At 35.7% G+C, this 14,220-nt stretch overlaps 5 protein-coding genes across 11 annotated transcripts in view; 1 reads left to right on the top strand and 4 right to left on the bottom strand.

Moving 5' to 3' along the window:
- The window catches only part of LOC124429053 (carbonic anhydrase 7-like), a 393,187-nt gene that overhangs the window by 69,058 nt on the left and 309,909 nt on the right, over positions 1–14,220 (bottom strand). The window lies entirely within an intron of this gene.
- Positions 518–3,151, bottom strand: LOC124429042 (flavin-containing monooxygenase FMO GS-OX5-like). 4 transcript variants are annotated; one of them, XM_046973822.1, is made up of 9 exons: positions 2,724–3,151; positions 2,530–2,578; positions 2,190–2,442; positions 1,909–2,047; positions 1,560–1,821; positions 1,393–1,496; positions 1,214–1,301; positions 982–1,145; positions 518–883 (listed from the first exon to the last, which is right to left on the bottom strand). In XM_046973822.1, the coding sequence occupies exons 3-9, from the start codon at positions 2,381–2,383 to the stop codon at positions 575–577; spliced, it is 1,260 nt and encodes a 419-aa protein (XP_046829778.1). In that variant the 5' UTR covers positions 2,384–2,442; positions 2,530–2,578; positions 2,724–3,151; the 3' UTR covers positions 518–574. The 4 variants fall into 4 exon arrangements, with proteins under 4 accessions (XP_046829778.1, XP_046829779.1, XP_046829781.1 ...); XM_046973823.1 differs by having other exon boundaries at positions 2,190–2,400; XM_046973825.1 differs by having other exon boundaries at positions 2,190–2,358.
- On the bottom strand, positions 3,306–5,172 carry LOC124429048 (RNA exonuclease 4). Of its 3 annotated transcripts, XM_046973834.1 has the most exons (4): positions 5,041–5,132; positions 4,824–4,871; positions 4,235–4,496; positions 3,306–4,147 (listed from the first exon to the last, which is right to left on the bottom strand). In XM_046973834.1, the coding sequence occupies exons 1-4, from the start codon at positions 5,100–5,102 to the stop codon at positions 3,584–3,586; spliced, it is 936 nt and encodes a 311-aa protein (XP_046829790.1). In that variant the 5' UTR covers positions 5,103–5,132; the 3' UTR covers positions 3,306–3,583. The 3 variants fall into 3 exon arrangements, with proteins under 3 accessions (XP_046829790.1, XP_046829791.1, XP_046829792.1); XM_046973835.1 differs by lacking the exon at positions 4,824–4,871 and having other exon boundaries at positions 5,041–5,172; XM_046973836.1 differs by lacking the exons at positions 4,824–4,871; positions 5,041–5,132 and adding an exon at positions 4,910–5,034.
- Positions 5,437–6,085, bottom strand: LOC124429064 (ribosomal protein 63, mitochondrial). The gene is made up of 2 exons (XM_046973860.1): positions 5,875–6,085; positions 5,437–5,776 (listed from the first exon to the last, which is right to left on the bottom strand). Exons 1-2 carry the CDS (start codon positions 5,925–5,927, stop codon positions 5,521–5,523), a joined length of 309 nt encoding a protein of 102 aa, XP_046829816.1. The 5' UTR covers positions 5,928–6,085; the 3' UTR covers positions 5,437–5,520.
- Positions 6,381–14,092, top strand: LOC124429046 (protein-tyrosine sulfotransferase). Of its 2 annotated transcripts, XM_046973830.1 has the most exons (8): positions 6,385–7,187; positions 11,044–11,318; positions 11,416–11,549; positions 11,943–12,051; positions 12,184–12,378; positions 12,439–12,692; positions 12,828–13,025; positions 13,102–14,092. In XM_046973830.1, exons 2-8 carry the CDS (start codon positions 11,175–11,177, stop codon positions 13,211–13,213), a joined length of 1,146 nt encoding a protein of 381 aa, XP_046829786.1. In that variant the 5' UTR covers positions 6,385–7,187; positions 11,044–11,174; the 3' UTR covers positions 13,214–14,092. The 2 variants fall into 2 exon arrangements, with proteins under 2 accessions (XP_046829787.1, XP_046829786.1); XM_046973831.1 differs by lacking the exon at positions 11,044–11,318 and having other exon boundaries at positions 6,381–7,187.

Here is a 14,220-nt window from a genome sequence, read left to right as displayed (position 1 = left end):
AAGAGATATACGCGTTTAAAAAGTCATTTCAAAAGTAAAAAATGTACTTGATACATTTGTCGCGTGCTGTGAATTCTCAACTATAAACGCAAATGCGCAGGATATTATTTAATATTATCTTTGTTTCTTGTCATTGTATATACGTAACACTGCTGTTTCAGAGCTTTTTGGTTGCTATCTCAAATATAGTTAGTTTATATCGAATCGTCAAAATAGTATCATACTTAGGCGTTTAAATATTAATTGTTAATTTTAATCGTTTATAGGTAATGGGAAAACTACCGTATAAAATTTAACGCGATTTCTTGTTAATCAAACGAATTTATCAATATCTTGTAACTCTTTCAGAGTTCAAAATCAAAAGCATTAATATATGGCAAAACATTTTTTATGTATTGGTACTCTACTATAGTTATAAGTACTTATAATGTTTTCGTCTTCATTTTACACAAATAAAGCATATTGTTTATAACATACAGTTCATATCTATATAAACCATTGCTTATTTGTTTACTTATTTTTTTTTTTTTTTCTTTTTTTCGTTTATTTTTCTTTTTTTCTACAAAATATATCTTCAGAGTTGCACATAGTTATAATCGTCAATAATCCTATACCTATCTTCTCGATAATGCACCAAATCATCCAAAAAACGTTTACTACTCTCGTTATGCAACTTCACTAATACCGGAAGGAGTCGAGTTATTCCACCTGTATTTGCCAAGTCATCGTAATATTTACCTTGCTCTGTACCCATCATGTGAAAATGTCTTTTACTCAATCCATTTTGAATACGTCTTTCCAATTCTTCCGACTCTTCTCGTAACATCATTGCTTTCTCAGGAAAGGATTTTTCTCCGTGCCAAAACCGCAAAAGAAATCGTATCTTTTATTGTACGAAAGTTATAACGGGAAAAAATATATTTTTAATCTTTCATTAAGGAATTATTTTACGTACGTGAAATTAATAAAAATGGCATATACCTGCAGATCAAACATGCTAAAGGCGCAAACGTAAAATGGTAATCCGACAATTGCGAGAGTAGGATTTTCTATAGACACAAGATGTTTCCAAAGTGGCGTTACCATATTCGAATCCACGCGAATACCGCATTTTTCCGAAAGAAAAGGAAAACTGTATTTGTATCCTATAATAATGGATATACGTGGAAATGATATTAATGGAGTTATTCGTTTGACGTTTAACATTGATTACCTGTACAATAGAATATAACGTCGACCGTTTCCTTACTGCCGTCTAGAAAAGATGCATCGTGTTCGGTTAACTCTACGACGTCGGATTTCTAACGTTTAAAAAAAGAACAAAGTATTTAATGGATAAATTTTTAATTAAACAGACTGTATGATAGGTCTTAGAAATTATTTAGAAATTACCTGAATCACATTATCGGGAAATATTGTCAGTATCGGCTCCTTTAAATGATGACTTAAAATTACACGTTTTGCACTCGTCGATATTTCAAGAGCTAAGTCCATACCTTTGAAAAAATATAATTAGATACCGATTAACTACATCGTAGAAAAGTTTTATGTTATTTTACCGGAAGGACCTGCACCAAGGACAACGATAGTTTTGTCTTTAAAAATGGCCGGTACTCTGTAATCATGGCTATGCAGTTGATCTCCTTGAAAAACATCCTGACCTTTTAAATTTGGAGTAAAGGGTTCGAAGTAATGACCATTGCAAACCATAATTGCATCGAACGTCTCAGTTTTAACAACGTTCTCCTTCAAATTTCTGACCTTAACTGACCATTTACGATCCTCCGAGGTAGGTTCTACGTATTCAACGTGATGAAGAAACTAAAAAAGTAATTCGACAAATCTCATATAAATATTTTCTTTTTCTGCATTATCAATGGATCAATTTTATATGTACACCACACTCACGCGAATGTATTCTCTCAATTTAAAATGATCGCAATAGGAATTAAGAAACTGAAGTATTTCATTGCGCGTCAAGTAACTCTCTGGTCGATCTGGTATCGGAAAATCAGGAAAACCCATCACTTCTTTCGGTAGATTCGTCCTAAATTATATAAAAATTTCAATCAAGCTGATATATCGATCTTATAATTTTTTTTTTTTTTTTTTTTTTTTTTTTTTTTTTTTTTTTTTTTTTTTTAATTACAATAAAAATGCCAAATCTTTATGATTGTTTTAAATATTACCTTAAACTTTTGTACATGCTGGTATGAATCGGTAAATTGTACCGATCCAAACCAGTTTCTTCTCTATAAACCCAAGTGCCACCGATTTCTTCCGTTTTCTCGTAGCAAACGATTTCATCTTCGTAAGTACCGGAAGTGAAATGTCGAAGAGCCGCTAAACCTGCTGCTCCTGCACCGATCACTGCATATTTCATCTTTCGAACGAGTCTAACTGTTTAAGAATTTCAAATCGTAATACTACATATTGCAATAACTACAAAGAAAATATTAAACTTTCATTAATCACGATCTCTCCTATTTATAAATTAAGATTAAAATTAAGTAATTAAAATTGAGTTACCAATTACAGATAGCTATATCGTTGGTAATCACTCGATTGATCACTTACACTATAGAATATCGAACACAGAACTGATTAGAAATGTGAAAGGTAGATGGATATATATATATATATACATATATATATATATGGGTGTGTAGATGCAGAGATGAAAGGCAAATATTTACCTTTTTCTTAACTTGCACATTACTTACCAGTAGTAAAATAAAGCGCCAAAGAGCAAAGAATGTGTGTATATATATATACAAAATGTTTGTATATATACAAAAGATATTGTTTATAGTATAGTGAAAAGTATAAAAAGATAAAGTTCGAAACTCGAGAAACACTTGATGCACGTATCAAAGTCCAAGACAGAATAAGTAATGGGAGGACGATCTATTAAGAGTCGTCGTACGAGTATATCGTATAAAAACTGATATTGATAACAAGGTCGACGCGTTTACCATAAAAGAGAAAACGGTAGAGCATTTCTGATACAAAAATCAGTAGTAATCGCAATTCTGACCTTCGATCTTCCATATATGTCTAATATTACGTTCGTAATCTTACTGATTTGAATTATGAACTCTTTATAAATTTCTCCTTTCTACTCTACCATTTAAAAAAGTGCAATATCTTTTGGAATTTCGCCTTACAACTTTTATAAAAAAATCACAAAGATTCAACATAGCTTCTTCTCCATCTAATCTATATATATATATATATATATATATATATATAAAGAATAAAAGCGTGCATTTTATTAATACGTTTTAACAATAATTACATTGAGCTAATTTCGTATTATTTTATTCACAAATAAATCTTTTTTACTTTGACAATAAAGTAAGGCTGGATGGTCTTAACCATAGATTGAAATTGTGTTCTACGATAAAAAAATATATAGAAACCACACACGATATCGCATATTCCGAACCATTTTTACGTATCATTATGAATCTGTGTTATTATTTCTTGATAAAAATAAATGCACATTTTGAATTATGTATATTAAACGTACTATCGAATGGAGGATAATGATCATCTTTGTATAAAGCGGTAAGTAGGTATTTTATCTTTTTGAGTAGATTTCGGATTCCCATTTAGCTTTATATTGCATATACAATTGCATAGCCACTCTTGCATCTTCAACTGAATTGTGTTCACCTACTTGTATTTCTATTCCTAGCAATTCCAATGCTAATCTTTTTAAACTAGGAGTATTTGCTTTTGTAATTTGCTTAAAAGGTTTATATCTAGATGTGTCCCTTAAATTTTTCCACGGATGCGATAAGAATAGTACAGCCAAATCATTCTTTAAAGCATGACCAACAAGAATTCGTCCTCTTAATATATCTGCTACTTCTTTTTGTACAATAAAAAATTCTTCTCCATTCTTTAAATGATGCGGATAAATACCACTAACGGCTGTTCTATAGTCTTGCACTTTTTCTCTCGGCTTAACATATTTATCATAAAGGCAATAACCAAATTTATTTACGATAGATACCCTGGCAATCATACTTTCACTCCCATCACCAATTCCAACCATTTCGCAATCCATAGCGACCAATTTCGTTATTTTTTTCTTATTCTCATCCATAGTATGATTCTTATCCTGATTCATTGTATTGCCCTAAAAAAAAGAAAAAAAAAAAAAAACAAATCAAATTATTTTTCAAGATAACAATGAAGTTAATAATTTTATACAAATTTATAATACCGTTTCAAGCAGTGGAACATTATTTGATTTTTTGGATTTTTGACATCTATTTGAAAATTTCTTTGCTGGGTTATTTTTCTTTTTGTCATAACTTGATTCTTCCTTATATACTACATCCTTATATGTCTCCCAATTACAACCAGATTCAGAACGTTTAGTAATCGGTTTTATGCAAGTCCCACTCTCTTCTAGTCTTCTCCCATTAAATTTGTCCCTTTTACATAACGTATCCTGATCTGCCATATTTTGATTCTTTTTTTTCCTTGAATCATCATTAATTAATACAATTAACTATTTAATATAAATACTGTTGAATAATTAACTATCTTGTTTCCCTAACCTACATAAATAGCACGTGTGAAAAAATAAAGAAAAAAAATAAACAAACGAGTACGACAATAGCCTTAATAATTCAAATTAACTGAATAATATATATCTTCCACAAATGTTATTCATAAAAACGTAAAATAAATGAATTTTTATCGAATGAAGGGAACTTATATAATAATTGGACTTGTCCATAAAATAAACATATATTATTCACGTAAATAAAAAGAAATATGTAAAAGTACGATTAAACGATATTTACGTTGACACAAGCTGATTAAAATCCAAATTAGTGAAAATTTTCAGTTTACTGGAACATAGAATAGAAGCTTAAGATATAAGACCTACTCATGACATTATTCTCTTTCACTAGACGACGAAAAATGGCTCTCGAAATTAAAATGGTTCTATGTGATATTAATTATATTAAAATTTATGAATTTTTTTTAATCGCAAGACGTTTTTAAAGTTCCGTATACCTATTCATGAATAACGCATCGATAATTAGAAGAATCACTAGAATAAGTATAAAAGTGATCATGACGTTAAATCACCTCTACGTATCTTTTACCAAAACAGAAATAAAGGTTATATACCTATATATATATATATATATATATAACCATAGAAGAGATGCAACTTAGATTCAACTAGAAAGTCTCATTCGAAAAGAGAGAAAATAAAAATTTAAAACGTTGTTCAATATTTAGACTCTATTATATGCGAATATATAATAACGTTTGGTGCAGTCCTTAAACTTACATAGATTTAAATCAGTATTTGAAATATTTCAACTTTAAATATTATCTACAATGTAATGTGAATACAAAAGACATACCGATATACATATAGAGGTATACAGTTTCACATGTACATTTTAAATCATATAAGATATTTAATAATTATACAATACTATGATATATAAAGGATTTAATGCATTTTATAAACAAATATACGCTTCAATCCCAAGGTTCTAATACTTTTAAGTGACTTAATCTGTCCTGAATGGTTATGCATTTAGAAAACTTTTCGTCTTTTAATTTCCCATATATTTGACCCAAAGTAGGCCTTTCTTTATGACTCATGTGACCAGCAGATTGTTGACTCGTTAAATAGGGATGTCTTAAAATCAACATATTCCTTTCTTCTCTTTCAATGTCATGCCTTAATTTTAACAAATCTTCAAACGTGGGATTCTTTATTTTACGATACTTCCTGTAATAAACAAACAATAAACAATAAATGCATCAAAGTAAAATATTTTTCGTTATGAACATCAATCCATAATAATAAATAAAAATAATGCAACTCACCCTCTGAATCGATAAGGTATTTCTTTCCGCAATAAAAATGTGCCGAGTCTCATAATTACAGCGACAACTTGTCAAAATATAATGAAATCTATTTGAAAATATTTTCTTCTGTAAAAGTAAGGTTATGCATTCATCCGACCTAGTAGGAATTAAAGTTACTATAACCTCGACGACGATGGTGCCACCTCAGAATGACAGCCGAATGACCCTTTCATTCGATAGATACTATCGTTACATATAGAATGATAAACTACAATGAACGAAGAACCAATCATAGCTTCGCGTGTACTACGAATCCTGAGTAACGTAGTTCCATTCAATTGGTCAGATGTACGATGATAATATTCATTCATGGCTATAATATGTCGTTTTATTGGCTGAACTAAATAGGCCAATGAGAACACGATATTGAACGTTACTATCGACATCTCGTGGATGTTATTATAAGCGCCAAGATTTAAATGTCATTTCGTTTAAATCGATTACGCCTCTGTTGTAATCATCGTGCTGCCACGTTGCTATTCGCTTAAAACTAACGCGAGGCCCTATATAAAAGTGTTTTACAACGTTTTTTTTACGTCGGACACGGGTCAAAATCAATCGTGTTATTAAATAATTACGAGCTTGGTTCTTGGGAGTAAAAGTGGAAAAAAAATACAAAATGTTTGATGTCCCATGTCAGGAGAGATTTAAATTTAGCTTTAAAAATGCACCTTGTTGTATCGTAATAGATGGCACAGGTGTCGCGTTGATTGATAAAAAGAGCACAAGTACGTACGGCGCTAGAATCGAGAGAGCAGCTGATCCGCATGAATCGTGCGCTAGAGTTTTGTTCGTGTTAGATCTCGCTGTGTTCGGTAGTGTGCAGTCGTCGGCGTACTTGGCTTGACGTTACTTTGATAAGTGAAAAAGGGCTTTGTCAGATATAAAAAAGATTATAATTAGTTACTATTCACTCTGTTCTATTCACATACAAGGGGTTTCTTTTTATTACTGGGCGTGAGTGCTCGCTCGCTCGTACGTACGTGTGTGTTGTATTGCGTGTTTGCGGTGTGTATGTGCGCGCGCGCGCGTGCGTGCGTGCGTGCGTGCATGCATGCGTGAGTGAGTGAGTGAGTAAGTGAGTGAATCTGATTCTCGTCGGAAGAAAAAGAAGAACGATAATAACGAGAGGGAGGAGATGGCGAAGTAGGTGGAGGAGAAGGAGGTGGAAAAAAGGGAAGATCGACAAAGAAGAAGAGGGAAAAAGGAGTGAAAGGCCAGGAGTGAATAGGCGCGACGACGGAAGGAGCATCTTCGTCGTGGAAAAACGAGTAAGTGAACGGCTTGCCTTCTTCCAAGTTAGGCGATGACAGCAGTCTCTATCTTTTTTTTTCTTCTTCTATTCCTCTTCTTATACTCTTCGACCGTTCCTTGATGTAGCGAGCGAGCGCGCGCAAAGACGTGCTTGCGCACACGTGTGGAGACAACACGATACTCTTTCCCTCTCTTTTCTATTAATGTCGCACGCACGTACACATTCATGCACGCTCATGCATCTCACGCAACACACACATAGACGCGTGCACGCACACATGCACGCAGCAAACACAGAAAGCTCACGAGAAAGAGGTGACTGACACCTGATGCGTCGATGACCATGCCGCCCTCCCGTATACACAAGTCGCGTGCGCGTTTAACCTCGATTCATGACGTAACGCAAACTACCGCTAATGCTTCTCGGATTCAGAATTCAGCATTAGTATTATTTGCGACTACCTCTCTCTTTCTCTCTCTCTCTCTCTCTATTTTTTCAAATAATAATTATCCTCGATTAAGATATATCCATGTCAACGAGTCTAGTTTATCCGAATTCTTCATGCAATCGTGTTAATCACTTTTTAATTATTCCACGAATGAATATCCGCGAGAATTTTGAGATCGCCAGGCACGCACGCAAGAGCACCGTTTTTCCTCGCCTTTCCTCGCCTAATTTACATGTTTCTTTTTCCCGTTCATAATCTACATAACACGCATGCACGATACATATATTCGTGTCGTTTGCCTTATTCCAAAGGAACGTGCTGGATTGCACAACGTTGCAGTTTCAGTTCGACTCGAAAAATGCAGAAAATCTACATACGTAGATTTAAAGAATTTTGTTTTTCATTTTATTTTCCATTTTTCTTTTTTTTCCTTTTCTTCTTTTTTTTCCTTTTTTTTTTTATTACTTCTCTTTAGTTTTTTCTTCTTTTCCTCATACGAAAGAAAAAGTCGATTCTCGTCAAAAGAGGTATTCGTTCGATCGTTCGAATATCAACCGATCACGTTTGAACGACTCGATAAGCCCTTTTGTTCCTTTAGCCTTCGGGGACACGTGTCATTGTAAATTTGATAAGGACGTCGCGTCGTGTCAAGTACATACATGTTAATCGAAAGCGTCCAATGGTTTCCGATGGACCGTAAGTACAGCCATGCGCGTCCACCGCATGCACGTATGCATGCACGTATGGATCGAATCGATAGAGTCGACGAGTCTTTACCTTCTCTTAGAATTCCATTTCACTTTGCGATTACTCATCCGATCGAGTACGATCGAATCGTTTCGATGCTCGATCGAGAGAATTAGCTCTGATAGAAAATTAACTGAAACGACGGAAAATCGTATCGTAAATGATGGATTACGTATTTTTTTTTTCTTTTTTTTTCTTAAAAAAAAACACTCATATCAATCATTGTGTTTATTCAACAATTTATTTGGATTAAATTACTAAATCGTTCGTACACAAACTCCGTGTCAGTTTAGAACGAACACGCTAATAGGTTCGAAGGCCAATCCAAGCTGATAATTCGAATAAACGAACGTTTATAATACGTATAAAGATATATATATATATATATATATATATATAAATATATACATATATAGTTTAATGTGTGTTGCGTGCGTCTCGTAAATGGATCTCGTCCGAGAGCGTATATCTTTCGTGATATCAAATGATGTAGCCATACTCGTCACGCGACCCATTCTCCACGAATTCGCTACAAAATTACGTTCCACGGCCAACAAACATTCCCACGCTTTTCTATCCAAAGTGATATTTAATGTAGGTTGCGCGTTGGGTATTTTATGATTTGGTTGTTCCAGCGAATTTTTCCGCAGCCATTATTTATGTTGTAATTTAAACGTTGTTTCTCTCAAGGATATAACGTAACGAAAATGAATAGTTAGTTCTTTACTATCATCGAAATCATTCAAGGAAAAAGAAGGAAATTGTTTTCCCTTAGGAAATAGTACTAGATCACGGTGAGGAAATAACAAAGTGTTTAATGAAAATTCCGGTGTCGATCTTATTAAAGGTCTTGTCGTTAACGGGGTAAATCCATCGGTTAAGCCTCGTCTCGTCTCGTCTCTTCCCGCCCTATGTTCTATCTGCTTCTACTCGGTCTTGCTTCTCATCTCGGTTGGTTGCTCTCTAAAGAACGACTTACTCAGCCGCCAAACCGACCTATCTCTCTTTTACTCTCCCACCCTACTATCTTGTTTCCTTTTTTTTCCGGTCCTTATTTTTCCTCTGGGAGCTTAATTCAATTTTACTGGGAAGATCGATAAGCTACCTCGTCGTACTTTTATCAAGACCATGGCTTTTCCACTCTCTAACTAGCTCTCATATATGTATATATATATGTATATATAGTATACGAGAGGAAGTTAGATTCCCAGAAGGGTCATAATTAAATCCCCAAGAAATTGATACTATTGGAGTCTTATCACCATTAGATTTACAATTGGATAGCTGAATCGTATAATTCGAGAGCAATTCGAGTACAAATCGAGGACGCTATCGGTGTTCCCTTTATGAACATAGAGGACAACGAACGGGAACGAACATCGGTCGTCGATATCGAGGAGAATCTCTGTGAGGTCTATGAAAGCTTCTTCTCTAATAATAAACACGATGCGCAGAAATGGGAACGCTCGAGAATGGCGCGCGATTCATGGAAGCGAGCGCATTCGTACTTTAATCAGAAACGAAAGGCAACAATATGTCTGGGTGCCAAGGGAGTAAGTGCTATCGTAAATATCGATCTCTCGGTCCTCTCTTTCCCTCCCCCTTCCTCTCTCCTCCTCCTCCCCCCCCCCTCTCTCTCTCTTTCTTTTTCCGTACCTGCCTGACGACGATACTTTTGTAAATTGGAACGGAAATAGAATCGACGTGTAGTCGAATCAAATTGATTTTACGATCGTTCTGAAATATCTTAGGACGATGTAGCACAACAGCTGTTTTATTGAAAATCGGAATAAATCAGAGATGGGTGGACAAGGTAAATGGGACACGTGACACTTGGATACGTGAAATAAGAGTGACGAAGGAAGAAGAATGGAAGAAAGCAAGGGAGGAACAAAAATGAAAAGAAAAGAAAAAAAGAAAAAAAAGAAAAAGAGAGAAAGAAGAAAGAAAGAAATGAATAAAAAAAATCATAGGAAAAAACGGCGAGTAGGAAGGACGACGTGTCTTGCCCGAGGCTAGAGCAATATGCGCCGATTGTCCTCGTCTCTCGTCGTCGAAAGGGCCAACAAGGGAGATGAGGGAGGAACGATGAACTGGTCCAGGAAAAGAGCGAAGAGCAAAAAGGACGCAGGAGGGGCGTAGCTTTCGCACGAGAAGAGGTCAAAGGTTAGAGACAGACGCGAAATAGAAAGCTCTTTTCCTGAAAGTCATATCGTTGGGAAACGGATACGAACCGGGACGGTGCTTTCACCGTCCTTTGACCTCCTCCTTTGATCCTTTCTCGCCCTTCTTTCTTTACTCTTTCCTTCCTCTGCCTCTCTCTCTCTCTCTCTCTCTCTCTCGTTCTCGCTCGTTCGCTCTTTGTTCTTCCTCGCTAGCGCGTCCCAATTGTTGTTGATCGCGTTTCATGAACCATCGGCCCGCCCATCCATTTACCTTTATCCTCCTATACTCTTCGCTTCTTCTCTATTTTTCTTTCGATTTATCATAAGCTTCTCACATCCGAGCCAGGTATTGGATGACGATGAATTTATGTATTTACTTACTTTAAAAGATCTACAGATTGGCTCCTTCCTTTGTTTTCTTTCTTTTTTGTTTTTCTTTAGTTTCTTTTCTTTTCATTTCTTTTCTTTCTTTTTTTTTTTTTTTTGTATATAGAAAAACTTTCTTCCCACAGGTGCGATGAGCTAGTAAGAGCTATAACAGATAGCAGGAGGGCAGCTGAAGGGCAGCGAGTAGCTGAGCGAAGCTTCTTCGCTTGTGGATAGAGAAGGGAGGGGGCAAGAAAGGGCGGCAGGAAAAGGCGGCATGTCGTTGCTGTCGAGTCGTGCCGGCCGAAAAGGGCCCATTCTCTGCTTCGTAGCGCTGCTCTTCGTTTTCGCTCTCTATCAGCTGGGTATCATTTGTGGCACCGATAAGAACGGACCTGCCGTCACGATGCTAGCGAAAGAGGTGAGAGAGAGAGAGAGAGAGAGAAAGACAGAGAGAGAGAGAGAGAGAGAGACGCAGCGAATCAACCATCGCATATGTTTCTAACGTTTGCTTTCAGAAATACGTCATAGGACCATTCGACCATAAAACCTACACCTACGATCGATACATGCCGCTTATTTTCATCGGAGGCGTGCCGAGATCAGGCACGACCTTGATGCGCGCCATGCTCGATGCGCATCCCGACGTGAGGTGAGTGTAGTCGGTCGTTAGCAATAATTTTCTCTATCGCTTTTCCCTACAAATCTTTCGATGTTCTCCTTCGATCGAATAACTCGATTAAATCGAATAAGTTTATAAAGAATTGATACCGGAATGGATCGGATCGAATTAATTTTCTCTCTTTATTTATTTATTTCCTCGCAAAAAAAGAACAAAAGAAAAAAAAAAAGAATATAGGTTTGAAGGTAAGAATGTAAGTTATTTTTAAGGTGAAACGTGGTATAATAAATGCGTTGTATCCCCTTCTAATTTATTACTACTTCTCCGTCCGACGCCTTGTAAATCGATTTTCGTCTCTAATCGCGCGTATCTAATGCTCGCCAATCAACGACAACGTCCGATAGAGTTTATTCGAATTATTAGGTGCGGTCAAGAGACCAGGGTTATACCGCGGATTCTGCAAATGAAAATGCACTGGTCCAAATCTGAAAGAGAAAATTTGCGATTGACGGAAGCCGGTATCTCCAAGGATGTAAGTATATACCGGTGATATTATACCCGTATAATAATGGATTAAGGTATATATTTAGGACGTTGAGTCGACCAAACGAGATTATCCATGATAATTTTAGTTCATTTACAAGGGGGAGAAATTATTTTCTAGGTAATAGACAGCGCGATAGCGGCGTTTTGCTTGGAGATAATAGCTCGACACGCGGAACCGGCTCCTAGATTATGCAACAAAGATCCTTTAACATTGAAAATGGGTTCCTACATGCTCGAGCTTTTCCCTAATGCCAAATTTATTTTCATGGTACGAGATGGTCGTGCAACCGTTCATTCCATCATCTCGAGAAAGGTAAAGGAATCTCTAGGAATTCCTTCTCATCGATGACCTCGCAACGTTCTCTTTTTCTAGGTCACCATTACGGGCTTCGATCTGACGTCTTACCGTCAATCATTGATTAGATGGAATCACGCTATTTCCGCGATGTACGGGCAATGTCGGGAGGTCGGACCAGAAAGATGTTTAATGGTACCTTACGAACAGTTGGTACTACATCCGAGACAATGGATGAAAAAGATCTTAAACTTTTTGGACGTGCCTTGGAACGAATCGGTGATGCATCACGAGGAATTTATTAACAAACCTGGCGGAGTGCCTCTGAGCAAGTTAGTACCAGTTTCGAAAGAACTAGTTCGTTCTTTTTTTTTTTTTTTTTGTTTTTATGAAATTCCAATAAGATTTGCCAATTCCATTCATCGTTTTACTTTTTTTTTTTTTTTTTTTTTCTTTCGACTATGCAGAGTCGAGAGATCGTCGGATCAGATAATAAAGCCGGTTAATCTAGAAGCATTGACCAAATGGGTGGGCAACATTCCGGAGGATGTTGTCAGGGAAATGCCAGACATTGCACCAATGCTCTCGGTTCTCGGTTATGATCCTTATGCCAATCCACCTGTCTATGGTGCCCCTGACAGTCTAGTTAGCGACAATACCAGACGGTACGTTTACATTGTTTCGATGTTTTATAAATTTATTTAAAAAAAAAATTCGATCCTAAATCCTTTCTCATTCTAGGGTACTCGCTGACGGGGAAGTTTGGGCGGCAAAAGCTCGGCAATTCGATTTACGAGTGAAGCCAATTGGACTGAGTAACGAAGACGATTCTACCAATGGCCCAAATGCGTGACCAAGGATCGAGCAATCTTCTTTAGGAACGCTTTATCCCAATCCGTACGATTTATCGTCATAGTCTAATGGAAATGCAAACGTACACGCAAACGATGCGGCTCGTCCCATTTTCTCTTTCTCTCATTCTATATTTCTATCTTCTTTTTCTCTTCGCAACTCCCGCGCAGTGCGCCTGGAGATGCGCAAACTCGCTAACTAGAGAAAATCGAATACGCGGAATTCATTAAATTCTCGCGACCTCCTTTGAAAAAAAAAAAAAAAAAAAAAATATGAATGACGTTTATCAAGCATTATGGTATCTAATGTTTTGAAATATTTCAACTTTATTTTTTATTATTAATTTTATATATCAATCGTGTTCGAATGGGTCGTATCGTTTAAAAAGTATTAACGATTTGAAGTCCTTCCAATATGGGAATGCAAACTATTTGAGAAAACGAAAAAGTAAGAAAGAAAAATAAGAGAACAAATGTAAGCAATGGTCAATCTCTATTTCTGATAACTATTTCTTCTACTTTATGTGTGACATGTTAAAAATATGAAAAAAGAGCTTTCGTGTCCCCGTCCTGAATCTAACGATATCGATTCTTCGTTTCTTTTATCAATTTCAAAGAGAACATTGATCGGGTTGAAAACTATAAAAGGATTAACGTTAAATATTTTCTTGTACGAATGCGAGCTAAAGAGTACGGCAATGTTTTATATTCTTCGTTTTTCAATTGAACATGATCATTTGCAAAGAGAAATATATGTATATATATATATGTATATATATATGTATATCACACGGACGACTCATTGCAATGTGAACATTAATTTAGTCTTGTTTGGAATGTTAGTGTCCAACAAATTATGCGATTAAATTATTTTAATATTATATACAACTCTAAATTTTCTTTTCCGTCCACCATCCATTCCATTTGCTAATATCTTTATGATTAATAAAGATAGCATTTATTTATCTACGATTATATGAAGAACGATTAGTGAAAGAGGCTGGACATG

This window comes from Vespa crabro, chromosome 14 (genome assembly GCF_910589235.1).
Source record: "Vespa crabro chromosome 14, iyVesCrab1.2, whole genome shotgun sequence".
NCBI lineage: Eukaryota > Metazoa > Arthropoda > Insecta > Hymenoptera > Vespidae > Vespa > Vespa crabro.
This window is presented reverse-complemented; position numbering and strand designations above follow the sequence as displayed.